At 36.8% G+C, this 15,643-nt stretch overlaps 1 protein-coding gene across 1 annotated transcript in view; it reads left to right on the forward strand.

Annotated features, from left to right (window-relative positions):
• The window catches only part of ATP11B (ATPase, class VI, type 11B), a 55,111-nt gene that overhangs the window by 12,759 nt on the left and 26,709 nt on the right, over positions 1 to 15,643 (forward strand). The window contains exons 7-19 of the mRNA XM_009321718.1: positions 980 to 1,027; positions 3,915 to 3,979; positions 4,551 to 4,632; positions 5,936 to 6,086; positions 8,775 to 8,972; positions 9,244 to 9,402; positions 9,703 to 9,875; positions 10,263 to 10,331; positions 11,357 to 11,430; positions 11,517 to 11,620; positions 11,765 to 11,946; positions 12,678 to 12,881; positions 13,149 to 13,302. Coding sequence (XP_009319993.1) covers positions 980 to 1,027; positions 3,915 to 3,979; positions 4,551 to 4,632; positions 5,936 to 6,086; positions 8,775 to 8,972; positions 9,244 to 9,402; positions 9,703 to 9,875; positions 10,263 to 10,331; positions 11,357 to 11,430; positions 11,517 to 11,620; positions 11,765 to 11,946; positions 12,678 to 12,881; positions 13,149 to 13,302 — 1,663 coding nt within the window. The remainder of the gene's footprint in view (positions 1 to 979; positions 1,028 to 3,914; positions 3,980 to 4,550; positions 4,633 to 5,935; positions 6,087 to 8,774; positions 8,973 to 9,243; positions 9,403 to 9,702; positions 9,876 to 10,262; positions 10,332 to 11,356; positions 11,431 to 11,516; positions 11,621 to 11,764; positions 11,947 to 12,677; positions 12,882 to 13,148; positions 13,303 to 15,643) is intronic.

Genomic DNA, 15,643 nt, shown 5'->3' on the forward strand with positions numbered 1-15,643 from the left:
AGCACTCCAATCGTGAGAGTCACCCCACCATGTTTTTGTGATGGCGACTTAAGTCATATCTCTCCCGCTGCACAATGGCTTCCAGCTCCTCCTGTTTGCCGCCCATGCTGTGTGCATTGGTGTAGGTGCACTTGAGCTGGGCTATCGATTTCGCCCCCAGCATTGGCATGCCACCCCTCGGCTCATCTCTAGTGAGCCTGGTTTTATCCCCTTCCTCCTTCGAACCTAGTTTAAAGCCCTCTCGATGAGCCCCGCCAATTCATGAGCAAGAATCCTTTTCCCCCTGTGAGACAGCTGAACTCCATATTCCCATGAAAGTTTCTCCTGAATTGTATAATGGAAAATGGTAGCTATCAAGTAGTAGTTTTCAAAATCCAAGTATATCACAGCAGCTATTCTTAAGTAAGCTTTGGGATCTTTGAGAAATATTAACTTCTTAAAAACTAAGATACTTACTTGAACAGCTATTCAAACTGATCTTTAGTTCAGCTTGTAGAGAACAGCAAGTTAAGGTACAATTACTATAGAGTTTATGTCCCTAATTGTAGCTGGGGTCATGCTAAATATGCAAGTGTCAGATTTTAAAAGCAGAGTAGATTGGCTTTATTAAATGAAAAATTACTGTTTCTGATGGATAATGTGCTAACTTATATTTGTTGAGGAATTATTTCTTACTGATACATCAAGAAGTCACAATCTGTTTTAACTGAGTAAGAAATATAATCTTTTGTGGTTTTCTTAATGAAACCTAATAGGCTTTCTCAAATGACTGTTCTTTTGAAGGATAAATATTTCTATTGTTAAATCTCTCTTGTAAAATTATTGCCAGTGTTGCCATACTGTTTTAGCTTGATTTGTTAATAAAAGTCGATTATTTTGTACTTGTGAACCATTAATGACTTTTTTGTAAATATAGAGGAGTTTTTTATGTTTTTCAGTCTTTATGTAGATACTTCTAACACATGGCCATCTTTCATAGATTTGTTGGAAGAATAACTGTAAGTCAACAAACTGAAGAAATAGTACGGTAAGTAAAATTTTGTAAGATTAATGTTTAGAACTGGTGGAGGTGGTTAAAAACATGACCATCACAAAAAAGAGTTACTGTTGAATATACAAAAGGGAGGGTTATTTTTACTGAAAGTATCAATTGTAGCTGCATACTTCAGATGGAGATGAGAAAAAAATTAGTGAAAGAAATTTCATTACTACCCAGTTTTTCAGATTTAATAGGACAGTTCTGGAAAGCTTGGCTGTTCTGAAGGGGGTAATTCTTAGGCACTGGTAATCAGCTGGTAACTTCGTTGCTATTTGTTATTTAAAACATTCATTGATCTTAAACATTTTCCAGTGGCACGTTATGTAGACTACAACAGATCCCCTGTCATCTGTTTATCAGAGGCACTGAGCAGGTGTTTTTGCAGTTGAAATTCCTAGAAATTATTGGTCTGTTTTAACAAAGCCTCTACTACACATTTGTAGCTTATAGTATATGTTTCAAACTACTGTACTACCTGGACTGTAAAGATAAGTGCTTCCATCTGTAATAGTCAACACATAATTGTGTACACATAAAGCTATGTGCACATAATCATGTGCTCACAACCTTTCTCTGTGCAGTCACAGCAAAGAGCATACACCTAAACACATGTGAAAATATGAAAATAAAGATGTGAAGCCACTTAGACCTACATGTGGACTTCCTCAGAAGATTGCTAATTGTGGTGGGTTGGCCCCAGCTAGCAGCCAAGCATCCACACAGCTGCTCATTCACTACCCCCCACCACGACAAGACAGGAGAGAAAATAGGAAGAACAAGAGTGAGAAAGGTCATGATTTGAAATAAAGATGGGGAAATCACTCACAAGAAATTGCCAGATTTTCAGGAATATTTATCGTGCAAGTTATTTAATTGTTTTCTCTGGAGAGTTGTTGATAATCAAGCTTTCAAAAAAACTTGGTCACCTCTTCTCAAAATGTGATGTGCTGTGTTATGATGTATAAATGTGTCACAGAAACAGGTAAATGCGTTATGATTCTTTCACTCTTCTAATGTCCAAAATGTTATCCTTTACACGTTTCTTCAGTGAAATTTCTACCTGCATCAAATATTAAAGCAGTATTCTTTTCCATGTAATGTGTGCCTTCAGTCTGAAGAACTGAAAGTCTTTCAATCTGAGAGCCTCCTATGAGGCTGGCAAACATCTGTCAATTTTAGATAGGAGTAACATGGAGTTCAGAGTGAATCAGTGATTTGTCAATGGTTTTGCAAGAAATACGGGAATGTAGAAGGCAGATCACTTGGCCCCAAGTCCAATGCCTTAGCCACCCCCACAAGAAAACCCACCCAAACCGCCCCAAAAACCCACTCAGCTGTTTTCTGAGGTTGCTTTATGTGCTACTTCACTTAGAGCTTTTCAGAATTCATTACTGCCAAGCTTGACAGGTTCAGCTTTGGGATAATCTATCAAAATCGTTTAGTTGACAACATATAACAGAGCCAGTTTAAAGGGAGTGTGAAAAAAATTGCAAGTTCTGACTACTGGTGGAGCTGTATCTTCTGACTGTCAAAGATAAACTTGTCTAGTCTGTGTTGCACTGATTCAGGTTTTGTATTTTGGGTTTGTCAGACTGGTTTTACAAACTGCAAAAAACATTTGAATCCAGAAATATACATTAGGTTTCTTATAAGAAAAGGTTAAATCCTTGAGCGTTTAGTCCCTTTTAGTTCAATTTTTCAGTTAAAGTTTGAGTCTAGCCTAATATAGTAACATATGTATGTGTAATTTAAAGAACCTATCATAATCCATGTGTATAATTGGTGCACACAGTATTTGTGATGGTAAATGTTACTGCAAATGTGACAGTTAAATGTTTAACTGTGGGAGGTGGGGTTGGGGTTTTTTTTGAGTAACTCCGGGTTATGCTTTCAAAGGAACTTCAAGTGTAAGAGCTTTGTTTATATAATAGTGATCATGGACTGCTTGTGGTACAGCTAACGGAAGAGTTAAGACAAACCCAAGGGCTTGTATGCCGTAGCACTTAGTATACGATATTTAATTCTTTTACTTATACCCAGTACATCAACCTGGCCACCGCAGTTGTTCAATTTCTGCTTTCATGTGAAACACTGGCAAAAATAGTGAATGCACCTTTTATTTTGTTGGTTTTTTTTTTGTTTCAAACCAACCCTGCTGGCAGTTTCTAAAGATTATACAGCCGCTGGAGTAGAACATATGGCTCTAACCTTACATGAACCTCGATTCTAATGGGACCTTTATTTTCACAGCGCTGTTTACAGTTAACTTAGCCAATGAAATTAATGTATTATTGTGGTGTGATAGATGTGAGGAAAAAACGCTTATGAAATTTTACTCTTGTGTTAGGAAGCAGAACTTGCACTGTTGTGGTGGCGGTGTGTCCATCTACTTGTTTGTCTTTGTTTCTCTGGTATGAATAGCTTTTGAACTTGCTAGATCATTTCAGTTTGACAGAGGGGAAGAAGTAAGATAGGTAAAATAGTCAAACCTAAAATAGCACTCTTGTTGCACTGTGAGCTCGACAGGTTTTTTGCTTGCTGGCTTCTCAAGTAACTTGCAGGTCTCTCTGAACCAACCATTTGGTATATTTAGCTCAATCACTAATTATGGGATATTGAACAGTGGTGGGAGAGTGTGGCAGTGACCAAAGGCGACGTGAAAGGAAACCGAGAGCTATGTGGAGATGTGTGAGTGATATGTGGTAAAAGGGGTAAGAAGATTGAAGATGGACTTAAATGAGGGTGGGGTTGGAGTTGTTGCGGTGGAAATTCATAGGGCATATAGGACAACTTTGAATAGGAAACTGGATTTCACTAGTCCTACAGAATACAGAACAACTAATTTTTAAATGCTGATATGTTTATTTCTTTTTAGACCTCTTGGGCCTGAAAGTCTTTTACTTCGTGGAGCAAGATTAAAAAACACTAAAGAAATATTTGGTTTGTAGACCTCTAAATATTTAAAGAGTATTCTCTTCTTAAAACATGTTAATGAACTGTGTTTTAATTCTACTTGCACTGAAGAAATTGTAATAATCTTGCTGACTGTTACCTGAGGGGATATGATTATAGATTAAAGTAATGATATTATGTTGAAGAATCTCTAAGGATATAAAGTTCCAGCTCTGCTCTGTGAAAATATTTGAAGTGGTTTGATAAAGGAATAACTTAATTTCAATGGATAAATGACTGTTGTTACTGTTACCCATTGTTCAAGACTTTCTCCAGAGATTTACCAGTCTGATTTCCATAAAATACATATTGAAGAGCAGTACAGTCATAATAATGAACAGCTTTTTGGTAGGTGTTAAAATTACTTCAGTAGTACCGTTTTACTATAGCAGAATATTGCAAATACTTACAAAATACTGTCTCACCATTGTACTGAGTTAAACACAAAAGTAATATCACCTCTTGATTTTTATCCTATGTCTCTTAAAACGAAAAATTCTGCAAATTGCATATATGCAGAAAATAAAGTGTAACTCTTTGTCCCCCCCTTCCTTCCCAGGTGTTGCAGTGTATACAGGTATGGAGACAAAGATGGCATTAAATTACAAGAGTAAATCTCAGAAACGGTCAGCAGTAGAAAAGTATGTTTATTTTCTAATATCTTTCTTATTTGTAGAGTTTTAACTTAGTTTTTCCTCGGTAACTTCAAAACCCTGATGATCTCATCATTGGGTTGTAGGCAAGGGAAGAGAGTGTAATTGCTTTGCCTTCAGTGGGAAGCTATAAAGATAAAATCTGTTTCTTGATGTTTCATCCTTTATTGATTCTTTCAGTAGTGTACAAAGTTGAAATTCCCAAGCTTAAAAAGGACTGAAGCAGAAAAAGTTAGTTCAGGAGGCTTGTTTTTGAGATGTGGAGATTATTTATTCACCTATAATGATAGGTGAGATGCTGCTTGAACCAGATGCTCAGACATGGTTTTCACAACAGTCCCAGCCTCTGCTGTTCTCTGCATCCTTTACTGTAAAACTGCATCATGCCTTTAAAGAGGATGGATTGAAATGAAGTCTTAATCACTTACAAATCTTTGTCCTGAATCATAATATTTGATATAATGGAAAATAGCTTTGTTTCACATAGTCTAAAGGATATAGCCTATCCAGATATGTTTTGCAATGAATCTTGCTTCTAGCAGAAGTCACAGGCTCAGTTTTAAAAATCTTTGCTCGTAGTTACGGGATAGGTGTTACTATAATAGAGATTTATATGTTGAACCTCATGAACTATTTTAAAAGGAAAAGGAGTTCTGATATGTTGCCTTTATTCCAGTTACTAAAAGTCTGAGATAGCATCCTGGCATTCTTTTGCAAACATGGGATTGATTATTCTTCTATAGCCAGATACAAACAGAACCGTAGAGTGCACAAGAAAAGTACAGTCATGAAAGCAAGGGGTGGAAAGATGGTCTGGCTAGCATTACCCAATATAGAGGCAAGTTTGACTATATCCTGGTAAAGCATGGCCTGGGTTAAATAATCAGATGCATGTGGTAGTGCTCTTCTAATTGAAGAAAAAGGTGCAGCCTTGGATTTCCACTGTGGTTGTTCGTACTGCCTTCACAGCCTTGCTAGGTACTCAGGGGAGAAGAGAAGGATAAGTCAGCCCCCAAAATCTTGGTCAACAGGTGTGACACAAGCCAGCTGTTGGGGTATTCTTGCACCTTAATCTAGTCTTCATGCTGCTATAGGTAAAGTGTATCTTAGTCAGATGTAGGATTTCTTTTCACTTCTGTTGGCTGCTTGTCACGCAGAAACTTCATATCAAACACAGGATGCATTTAAAAAACAAAATTGTCCAATAAGTTTTTGATCGGTTCATGTAACCACAGTGTGTCAACAGATTAAGTAAAATAAACTGAAGTTGCATTTTTTCGCCTCTTTGTAGGTCCATGAATTCTTTTCTGATTATTTATCTAATAATCCTCCTCTTTGAAGCCATTCTGAGCACTATTTTAAAGTATGCGTGGCAAGCTGAAGAAAAATGGGATGAGCCTTGGTATAATGAAAAAACAGAGCATGAAAGAAACAGCAGTAAGGTAATGTATCTACCCAGTTGCATACCTGAGGAACCCTCAACCACTATATACTGAGTGTGATATTTATTATGTCTCTATTCTTGGATATAGGTGTAACTACCACATGATCCACTTGCAAGTCTATGTGCTGTTGTCTCTGTTTTTGAGAGAGTTAGTCCTACGTAGCCTCACCCTCGTGTAGAAATATCTTACCTCTGTTACTGGTTGGACATTTTCTTCCTTTATGAAAAGACCAAGCTTTTTGAAAAATCTGGGTGTTGTTAGGACATATTTCTGATGTTCTATGTTCTTATTATAGTTATTGTTCTTTTTGGGTGTCTTTCATCATTCCGTAAATGAAAAGAGGAGGAGGATGGCTGTTCTTGTGCACGTTCCATTGCAGTGATTTCACAGTTCAGGCATTTTAGACATTCTGTGATGTTGAGATTGTTCAGACAATTTTGTAAGGCTGTAATTTTGGTCAAGCTCCTGCTTGCCTTCTCACTTTTCTGCAGAGATTGGGGGGATACTTTGAACTGTTCCTTAGGTCTGCAGTTCTGAGAAGCGTCTTTTTTTAACCATTCTGTATTTTTGTGTTCTGTTTAATTTTTTATTTCTGTACGAGTCTGCCTTCTTCCAAAGCAGTTCAGGAGTTGGCTGGAGCTGATTCTAAGAAGTAGAGGGGATTTTCAAAGCACAGAAGAACTTGAAATCCAGTTTCCACATGTGATGTGGTGTCAGATGTTTAATACCCACACACACACTCCCCGGTCTCCGACAGTTGAGAATTGAATGTGCTCACTAGGTGCAAAAAGGTCCAAATCCAAAGTCAGGAGAGTTCTGTCCTGCTTCACAAGTAGAGTGAAATTTATGGTTAGTACACAGTGGTTCAGGAAGGAAAAAGAAGTAATTCAAGAATGCAGTTGATTCAAGGCGAGTTAAGAGTTTACTGGCATTTCAGTAAAACATGCAACTTTGAGAAGCTTATCATGCAAAGTGTTTTTTGTGGTTTAACTGGAAAAATATCTTTATCTCAATGCTGTGTTTTATTTAAAATTATTAATTCAGGTTATCATGACAGTTACCAAAACTTTTTCAATGTATTCTAAAATAATCTCATCTAAAAGTCTCACTGTTGAAAAGTACTAAATGACTTTAAAAGTTTTCAAATTGTTTAGTGAGTTTTATTTTTAGTACCTGCACCCACTTCACGCACTTTCAACTGTTTGAAGTGGTCAGTCAAGTAAATGCTTGGCTCCTCTTAGTTTGAAGTAGTTGCTATGTAAGTTAGACTAGCCTGTGGAGCCTTTTCAGTTCCGAATAAAACCGGGATAAGTTCTTTCCATTCCTGTACCTTTGCCTTCAGGAGCATAGAGAGCCATCTGTGTTTCTGCAATGTCACTCTCCTTCTATCATGTCTTTGTTTTTCTCTCTCCCTTGTTTACTTCCACAATCTGCTTTGCATTTCTCAATATGCTGACATCCTTACTTGGAGTGCTTTCTCTGTTCATCTGTCCTGCGTTGTGCAGATTTAATAGACAGCGCTTGAAGAAACTCGCTAACCGTAGTAATTGTCCCTTCTCAGTATGTCTTCTCTTACATGAATTACTGCTCTCCATCTTTATCTTTTCTGGTTTAGTTTGGAAGATCTCTTAAGGCACAGAACTTCCTGAGTTTTTTGTCAGACACCTTAATTATTGGTACTTTTATTAAGGAATTACAGCAACACACCCTAATTAGGAAGAACAGACATTCTTTGCTACAGTCATTCTTAACAACAGTTAGCTTTGCAAACTGCTGACTACTTTTATACTCCCTTTCTTCAAAATGTTTTCCTACACCAATATCTGGTAGAGTTGAAAGAGATGTCCCAGTTTTTCTCATCTCTAATCTCCCTTGCTCAGTATATAAGTGTTGGTAAGAGTATTCCCAACGTTCAATTTAGATACTGAGTTTGTTGTGCAGATGAAAAAGAGACTTCGAAGAGACTGTAATGTTGCATTTCAGAGTTTGCTAAAATTGTCATACCTTAACAAAGAGAAATTTCTACCCTATTACATAGCTGTTTACCTGAAATGTATGTGTTGAACACAATGATTTGAAGAGGCATAAAAGAAGTCTGTGCCATTGAAAGCCACACAGTCTCTTTCTTGTCATGTAGTCTGGATCACCCATGTCACTGGGGAATGCCAGTAAACAGGAACCCTCTTGTCGCTCTGCTGTCCTAAGCCAATATAGAATACTTGCGGATTCCTCTGACAACATGAAGTATCAGTTGTTTGCCTTCACCATTTATGATTCCTTAGAAAAGCCTATGCTGTTTGATGGAATGGGGAACACATTAGTTTTTTCAGCTCCAGCTCTTTGAAGAGACCTGTTTGAAAACAGAATCACCATGACAGTTAATATTAATTGGCAGCCCTCCTGACAGATTCCATAGAAAGGACAAAAATGAATGAACTTGAGAATTGAAACATCCAGTGATAGCTTGAGGCAGTCTTTTTACATCAGTCTGAAGGCATGTTACTGGGGCAACCTGGAAATGCCTGCATTGTCACTGTGTGTGTTCTCTCTCGTGTGTACATGGGACTTGGTCTCCTCTGGCTCTGTCAATTTGTCATTTTTCATGCATGTTGAAACGTTAACTAAGTAACCATGTTTCACCTGATCCCTGCAGTAATCTGTATATTTTCTCTTTTTCTCTTGTAGATTCTGAGATTTATTTCAGATTTTCTTGCTTTTCTGGTACTTTACAATTTTATCATACCTATTTCACTTTATGTGACTGTTGAGATGCAGAAATTTCTTGGATCTTTTTTTATTGGCTGGGATCTTGACCTCTATCATGAAGAAACAAACCAGAGAGCACAAGTAAATACTTCAGACCTCAATGAGGAATTGGGACAGGTAGAGTAAAAAATATGTTATTTCTTTTTTTTTTTTAACCTTCTATTTTCTACTTCTTTTTTAATATTAGAATTTGTTACTGCAGACTTTTTGTTGGTTGCGCTTTGATTTCTGATTAATTTAAAAATAAGGTATAAATATCTGATGGCAGAAATTAACATTTTACATGAGCAAAAAAAGGTGTGTAGTGCAGAGTGTGAGTTGAGATTTTTTTTTTCTTCTAACAAATACATGCAACTCCAAGTCTGTTTTTTGTTTTATTTTACAAAAGGTAGAGTATGTGTTTACAGACAAAACTGGTACATTAACTGAAAATGAGATGCAGTTTCGGGAGTGCTCCATTAATGGCATAAAGTACCAAGAGGTCAACGGTAAACTAACTCCAGAGGGGTTTTCTGAAGATTCTCCAGATGGAAATAGGCATAGTTTGGTAAGACTACCTCCACTCCCACCCCCCCACCTCGTCCCCGCCATCAGGCATCCTAGATAAAGTGTTTTATTTCAGAGAAATATTCTTCTAGCATTAGCATTTTTTAAAAAAAATCAGAATTTCTGAATAGTTTGAAGCTATTAAGTGTTACTGAACAAATATTGATTAAACATGTTGAGATGTGATAATTTAACATGGAATACTTGGCAGAGTTTGTAAATAAAAACTTCTTTTTATTAAGTATGTTCAAAACTGGGTTGATACGTAAATGTTACAAATACAATTTTTTCCTTCTTATAGATGAAAGAGGAAGAACTCTTCTTGAAAGCAGTTTGTCTTTGTCATACAGTGCAGATCAATGCAGATCAGACAGATGGTGCTGATGGTCCCTGGCATGCCAATGGAATAGCATCCCCGTTGGAGTATTATGCTTCTTCACCAGATGAGAAAGCTTTAGTTGAAGCTGCAAGCCGGTGAGTTGTACTGCCAAAACTATCTAATGTAGAAATTGCCTACTAGGGCAGGCAATTTGTTTTAAAAGCAGTCTTAAAAATTGCTCAGAAAGATTGTAAAGCCCAGGGCCTGGCACTGTCAGTTTACTATGAAAACATACAAAAATAAAATACACAAAAAACGAGGCATATTATGAAGTGATGATTTAAAATACTTATGGAAATTCTTGAGAAATTATAGTGGACAGAGTATGTTGCTATTAAAATATTGTAGAAAGTGTGCATTCATTCCTAATTTTCTCTAGAAATAGAGAGCAGTAATGGGGTATGAGTCTCTTTTCTGCCCCCCCCATCAATAGGCATTATGTCTAAAGTGATGATTAAATGTATATTTTATTTTCCATTTAGGGTTGGAGTAGTATTTACTGGAACTAGTGGGGACAGTATGGAAGTAAAAAGTCTCGGAAAATCAGAAAGGTATTCATTTTTATTCCTTGTTTCTTTTGAAGGACAGAACAGTAGTGAAGATTAATATAATGTTCTCCTCTTAATCCTCTCTGTTCATAAGAAAACCTTGCCTTTCCACGGCGTGCTCTTTTTAATGTTTTTTCCTTGATGTCTTAAAGACAGCTTGCATCTTATTCCTTACCAATTGAAACTGAGATGCGAGAATTTTGTGTGAGTTACTCTGTGTAGGTGTGTATTATAAAAGTTTGTGTCTTTGCCCATTCATCAAAGGCTGAGACTGTAGTAGAGTTGGGAAACTGGATTGCTTATTCAAGTCTTACAGTTTGTGTTTTCAGCTCTAGAAGTTCCCAGAATCAGTCTCATGTTTGCATAATCTAATTGCATATTTTAAACTTTCCCAAAGTGAGTAGAAATACTGTTGATAACTGTATATCTGCGGTATGTCATTTGATCTGTGTCAATTAGATGGCAGTATTTTAAATTTAAATGTCTAAAATTAATTTTCTAAACTAGTGGTAACATAACAAAAAATAGTCCAGTTATCAGGGAACATACACTTTTTTGACTGTGTAGATTGTTTACAAGTGTTAGAAATAAAATGTAGTTTTCAAAGTTACACTTGAAGCAATGATAGAAGGATATGATGGTTGATAGAAGGATTGACGGTTGGACTTGATCTTAGAGGTCTTTTCAACTTTTATGATTCTAAGGATAAAGGAATAGGTAGGAGCTCCTTGTAATCTCCAGATATAAAGCTAGTGTTCAGGAAGCTATTCCTATTGATAAAAGAACCTTTTATTCTTATAGAATGGGATTAAATATATATAAAGTGATGAAAAGCAATCAATTACACAAACACCGATAACAGTGATTGGTCAACGATGGTAGCATTAGTTTTAGAGTTTCTATATAAAAATGACACTTTGGGGAAAGCTCTGTGGGTTAAGAGTGTATTTATAAGTAATTGTCTTTGGAAATTTATTTCTAAAAATGTTTTCTTCCCCTTCCCTCTTCTATTAAAACAAAAAATACAGGTATAAATTGCTTCATGTTTTGGAGTTTGATCCAAATCGCAGACGAATGAGTGTCATTGTAGAGAGTCCCTCAGGTAAGTGATCAGAAGTTGCATAAGCTGCAGTTGAGAACTTCTTAAATAGTATGTATTCTTAATTTCTGTTCTATTTCACTTTTTAGGGGAGAAACTTTTATTCACAAAGGGAGCAGAATCTTCCATTCTTCCTCGTAGTAAGAGTGGAGAAATAGACAAAACAAGGATACATGTTGATGAATTTGCTTTGGTAAGTGTATATGTTTGCACAGATGATATGAAGAAAATTCCTCGGTACAAATTCTGTGACTTGAAGTGAACAAATTGCAGGTGACGCCTTCTTGTTAGGTTAGAATCTTATCTACTCTGAATGTAGTCTTCTATTTTCTCACAGAAAGGACTAAGAACTTTGTGCGTAGCCTACAGAAGATTCACACCTGAGGAGTATCAAGAAATTGGCAAACGCCTTCATGAGGCCAGGACTGCCTTACAGCAACGGGAAGAAAGATTAGCAGATGCATTCAACTTCATAGAAAGGGATCTGGAATTACTTGGGGCTACAGGAGTAGAAGACAAGTATGCAATGGAGTTTCTGCTAACTACACTCAAAAACGTAGCGAGTTTAGGATTCATAACTGAAATATGATGTGTGCCATGAAAAACTCTCCCGCCACGACCAAAAGTTCTGTGCTATTGTTCAGTATGTTTACCACTCTTTGGATTGAGGAGCATTCAAAACACATGTACCAACTGCTTTTGGCTTAATAACGATGACATACAGTGTGCTTCATCAGGAGAGATTTAATGTATATGAAACACAATAATTGCAGTAACTATTTAGGGTAACGGCTAATTCCTTGGGAAAACTTTTATACATAACTACTTAACAAAGTATTCTGCTTGTGTAGTGTGTATTCTGTAAGTCAGAGGGTGTATTGTACACTGGAGTGTATAGATGGAGCGCTTAGAAGCTTTTCATGTACCACAGTAGGTAGTCATTGTTGTGGACTGTTTCAAAGCTTCTCAAATGCAGCAATGGTGCCTAATTTAAATTAAGATATGCTTGTTACAAATTTTTGACCACTTAGCAGGATTGAAGTTCAGTTTTTGTTTCATCAAGGCCTTCGTTTTATTTCTGGTAACAGAATGTCATCTACCAGACTACGATTCTCTGAAAATATATGTAACGTTGGAAATGCAGTGAAGTCATCGTGACAGTGGGGTTACAGCAGTAACATGGAGTTACAGTGTGAGATCTTTTTTTGTAAACTGTTTGATTGGTTATTTAAGATTTTTCTTGTTTCTAGACTGCAGGAGAAAGTCCAAGAAACTATAGAAGCACTCAGGTTGGCTGGTATCAAAGTGTGGGTACTCACTGGAGATAAGCACGAAACGGCTGTTAGTGTCAGTTTATCATGTGGACACTTTCATAGAACCATGAACATCCTTGAGCTTGTGCAGCACAAGTCAGACAGTACATGCGCAGAGCAACTGAGGCAGCTAGCCAAGAGGTAAAATACCCAAGGTGTCATTATCTCAGTCATGATCTTGGTTTTCTTTTATTTTCAAATTTTAGGACAATCTCTTTGATGTATGTGCCAAACACATGAAGTTGCCTTTTTAGAAATTTATTTATTAATATAGTAACGGACTTGAAGAAGCAGTCTGTCTACCAGGCTAACTTCTTTGTTTATTGTATGGGCAACTGCGTATTTCATAACAAAATTTAATTTTTTCCGTCACACCAATATAAAGCCAACATTTTTGTCCCTGAATAGAATAAAGGAAGACCATGTTATCCAGCATGGACTGGTTGTGGATGGGACCAGCCTCTCTCTTGCACTCAGGGAACATGAAAAACTGTTCATGGAAGTTTGCAAAAACTGTTCTGCAGTGTTGTGCTGTCGCATGGCACCCCTTCAGAAAGCAAAGGTAAGCGAGAATATAATCAGGATTGGCTTGTAAGTGTTTTTATCACGCTTTGAGGAGGCAAGGATTTCTGGAACTGTTTTGTTTGTTTGCCTGACCTTTTATGTGACTTTTGAATCCTTGTTAAATTCGGTTGATCTGGAGTAGTTTGCTCAGAAGTTTCTATGTCTGTGTTTGAAAATTTGCAAGTGGATGGAGGAGAGTCAAAATACTGCCACTGTGCAAGAAAAAGGCTAATCTTTGATCAGCCTCCTGAGTGTTTTGTAAGGCAGTAGCTATCCTGATCACCTGCATGCTTTTGCATTGCCTGTTCCATCACTTCTCCAAAACAAAAAAGCTAAATTAAAAATTCATGAAGCTGTAGGGTAAAAATGTGCTTCTCTAAAGATTTAAAAAATACTCAAGGTTGAGGAGGAAGTAGAGGGGAAGGGAGGCTGAGGCCTAGTCTTCAGGAGAGGTTTGCCTTAATGCTCTCACCTAAGACCATTTTTTTTTTTCACATGTACTTAATTTTACTCAAATACAGATCAGATAAAATTCAAATTCAGATTTTGTGAATTTTTTTTTACTCTAGAAAGCTAAGCTCTGAAGAGCTATAATATTTATTCTTTCCTTTTGAAATTTTCTTTCTTCATTTTATGCTTCTCTCCCTTTTTTTTTACTAGTATTCAATTGTATACCTCTATTGGAGTATTTTTTAATTAATTATACTTTTAGCTTATCTGTATGCTTTAAAGGCTTTTTGCATATATTTCCAGTAATATTAAACCTCTGAAAGGACACTGTTGCCCACTGTATTTTTACACCTTGTCAAAAAGAAAAAAGACATCTTTTTACCTTAAAGCACTAGGAAACCCTTATGTGAGGTACTAGATGTGCAAAAGAGGGCAGACTCTTTTACTATAGCATGAGTGACCTGTTTTGAGGTCACGCTTCCTGCTTCCAACATTTAGCCAGACTTTTAATGTAGTCTTTAGAATCGCTTCATTATAAAACTGTTCAGCTGTGTATAAAACTTGGTATAATACTAGTTTCAGTATAATGTTAAAAGGAAGTTGTTTGTAACTACTATGAGAAAAACAGTTTGTTGGATGTGTGTCCACTTTATGTATGCTCTTTTAGCTGAAATTTTTGCCATCCCCTCTCTTTAAGGTGTAATTTGCCTATGTTGTGTCCTGGTTCTTATTTTGTCATTTAACTTGATTTATAATGTGGTTTGCACTGCCAAATTTGGCAGATAGCAGCCAATAATGCTTTCCTTAATTCTTATCCTGTCCAGTGGATAATCTCCATTATTTCCTGTGTTTTGTCATAAAGTACAGTAAAAGCTAACTTTGATGGCAGTGACTTCAAATGCTGAAGTATAAATCACCAAGACAAACGCTGTACAACATTGGAGAGAAGGGTGGGGAAGGAAGCATATGGCAGTTTATTCTAGCCTTGCATTTGATTTTCTGCTGCAGGCACATTTTTTGTGAAATTTATTCTAAGGTCCAGCTTAGCTGGAGCTCGGCTTAGTATTTCCCTCATCTTTTCCTTTAATTTTAATGCTTGTTAGTATATGGCTAGCTGTCTCACTACTTATTTTTGTATATTTTACGGCTCGGAAACCTTTTTGAACATCTTTCATGTCAGTCATTCAGAGCTGCTGCTGATTGCTGTCGGTAAAATTTGCCAGAGGATTTGTCTTGACACTTTCACGTAGATGTTTGTCTGTCTAAATTACAACAGTCTTCGGTATCTCATGAGGACTGATCTGGGTGACATACTGCAGCCTTGCTACCTCTCTAAGGCTGCTTACTAAGTTCTAATGCTAAATGTATTTGAAATAATTGCCCCTTAGGAATGGGGAACCTTTAAACTTGAATGTTAATACCTGCAATTAGGGAATGCATTCCCACAATCAGGTGGATTTCTCTGAACTGTGGACTGTGTTTAATCACTGTTGTGTTCCTCGTATGAAGTGAATTACTACTCCTATGAATCAATGCACTGACACTGCCAGCTGGAACTCAATTATTTGAACAGTTGTTGGTGTCTACTCACCCCATGCAGTTGTTGCTCTGTTCATATTTCCACTTTGGGTTTTCTGGAACTTTGGGGGGGAAATGCAGTATTTTTTCATAGATAAATATTTTTTTGTTTTTAGAAAGCCTTCTGGATCTACATTCACACCTTTACCTCTGCAGCCTGTTTATGACTGAGTTAGTGAAGCTTCTACCTTTAGTTAGAGCTCTTTGGGGAGGTTAATGAATTATTAATTCTCCTTAATCAAAAACCTCATCTAACTCTCTCTATTTAGAATATTGTTGGCACTTATATTAAAGAGCTGTTTCCTTTCTGG

The sequence above is a fragment of the Pygoscelis adeliae genome, unplaced genomic scaffold (genome assembly GCF_000699105.1).
Source record: "Pygoscelis adeliae isolate BGI_AS28 unplaced genomic scaffold, ASM69910v1 Scaffold223, whole genome shotgun sequence".
Taxonomy (NCBI): domain Eukaryota; kingdom Metazoa; phylum Chordata; class Aves; order Sphenisciformes; family Spheniscidae; genus Pygoscelis; species Pygoscelis adeliae.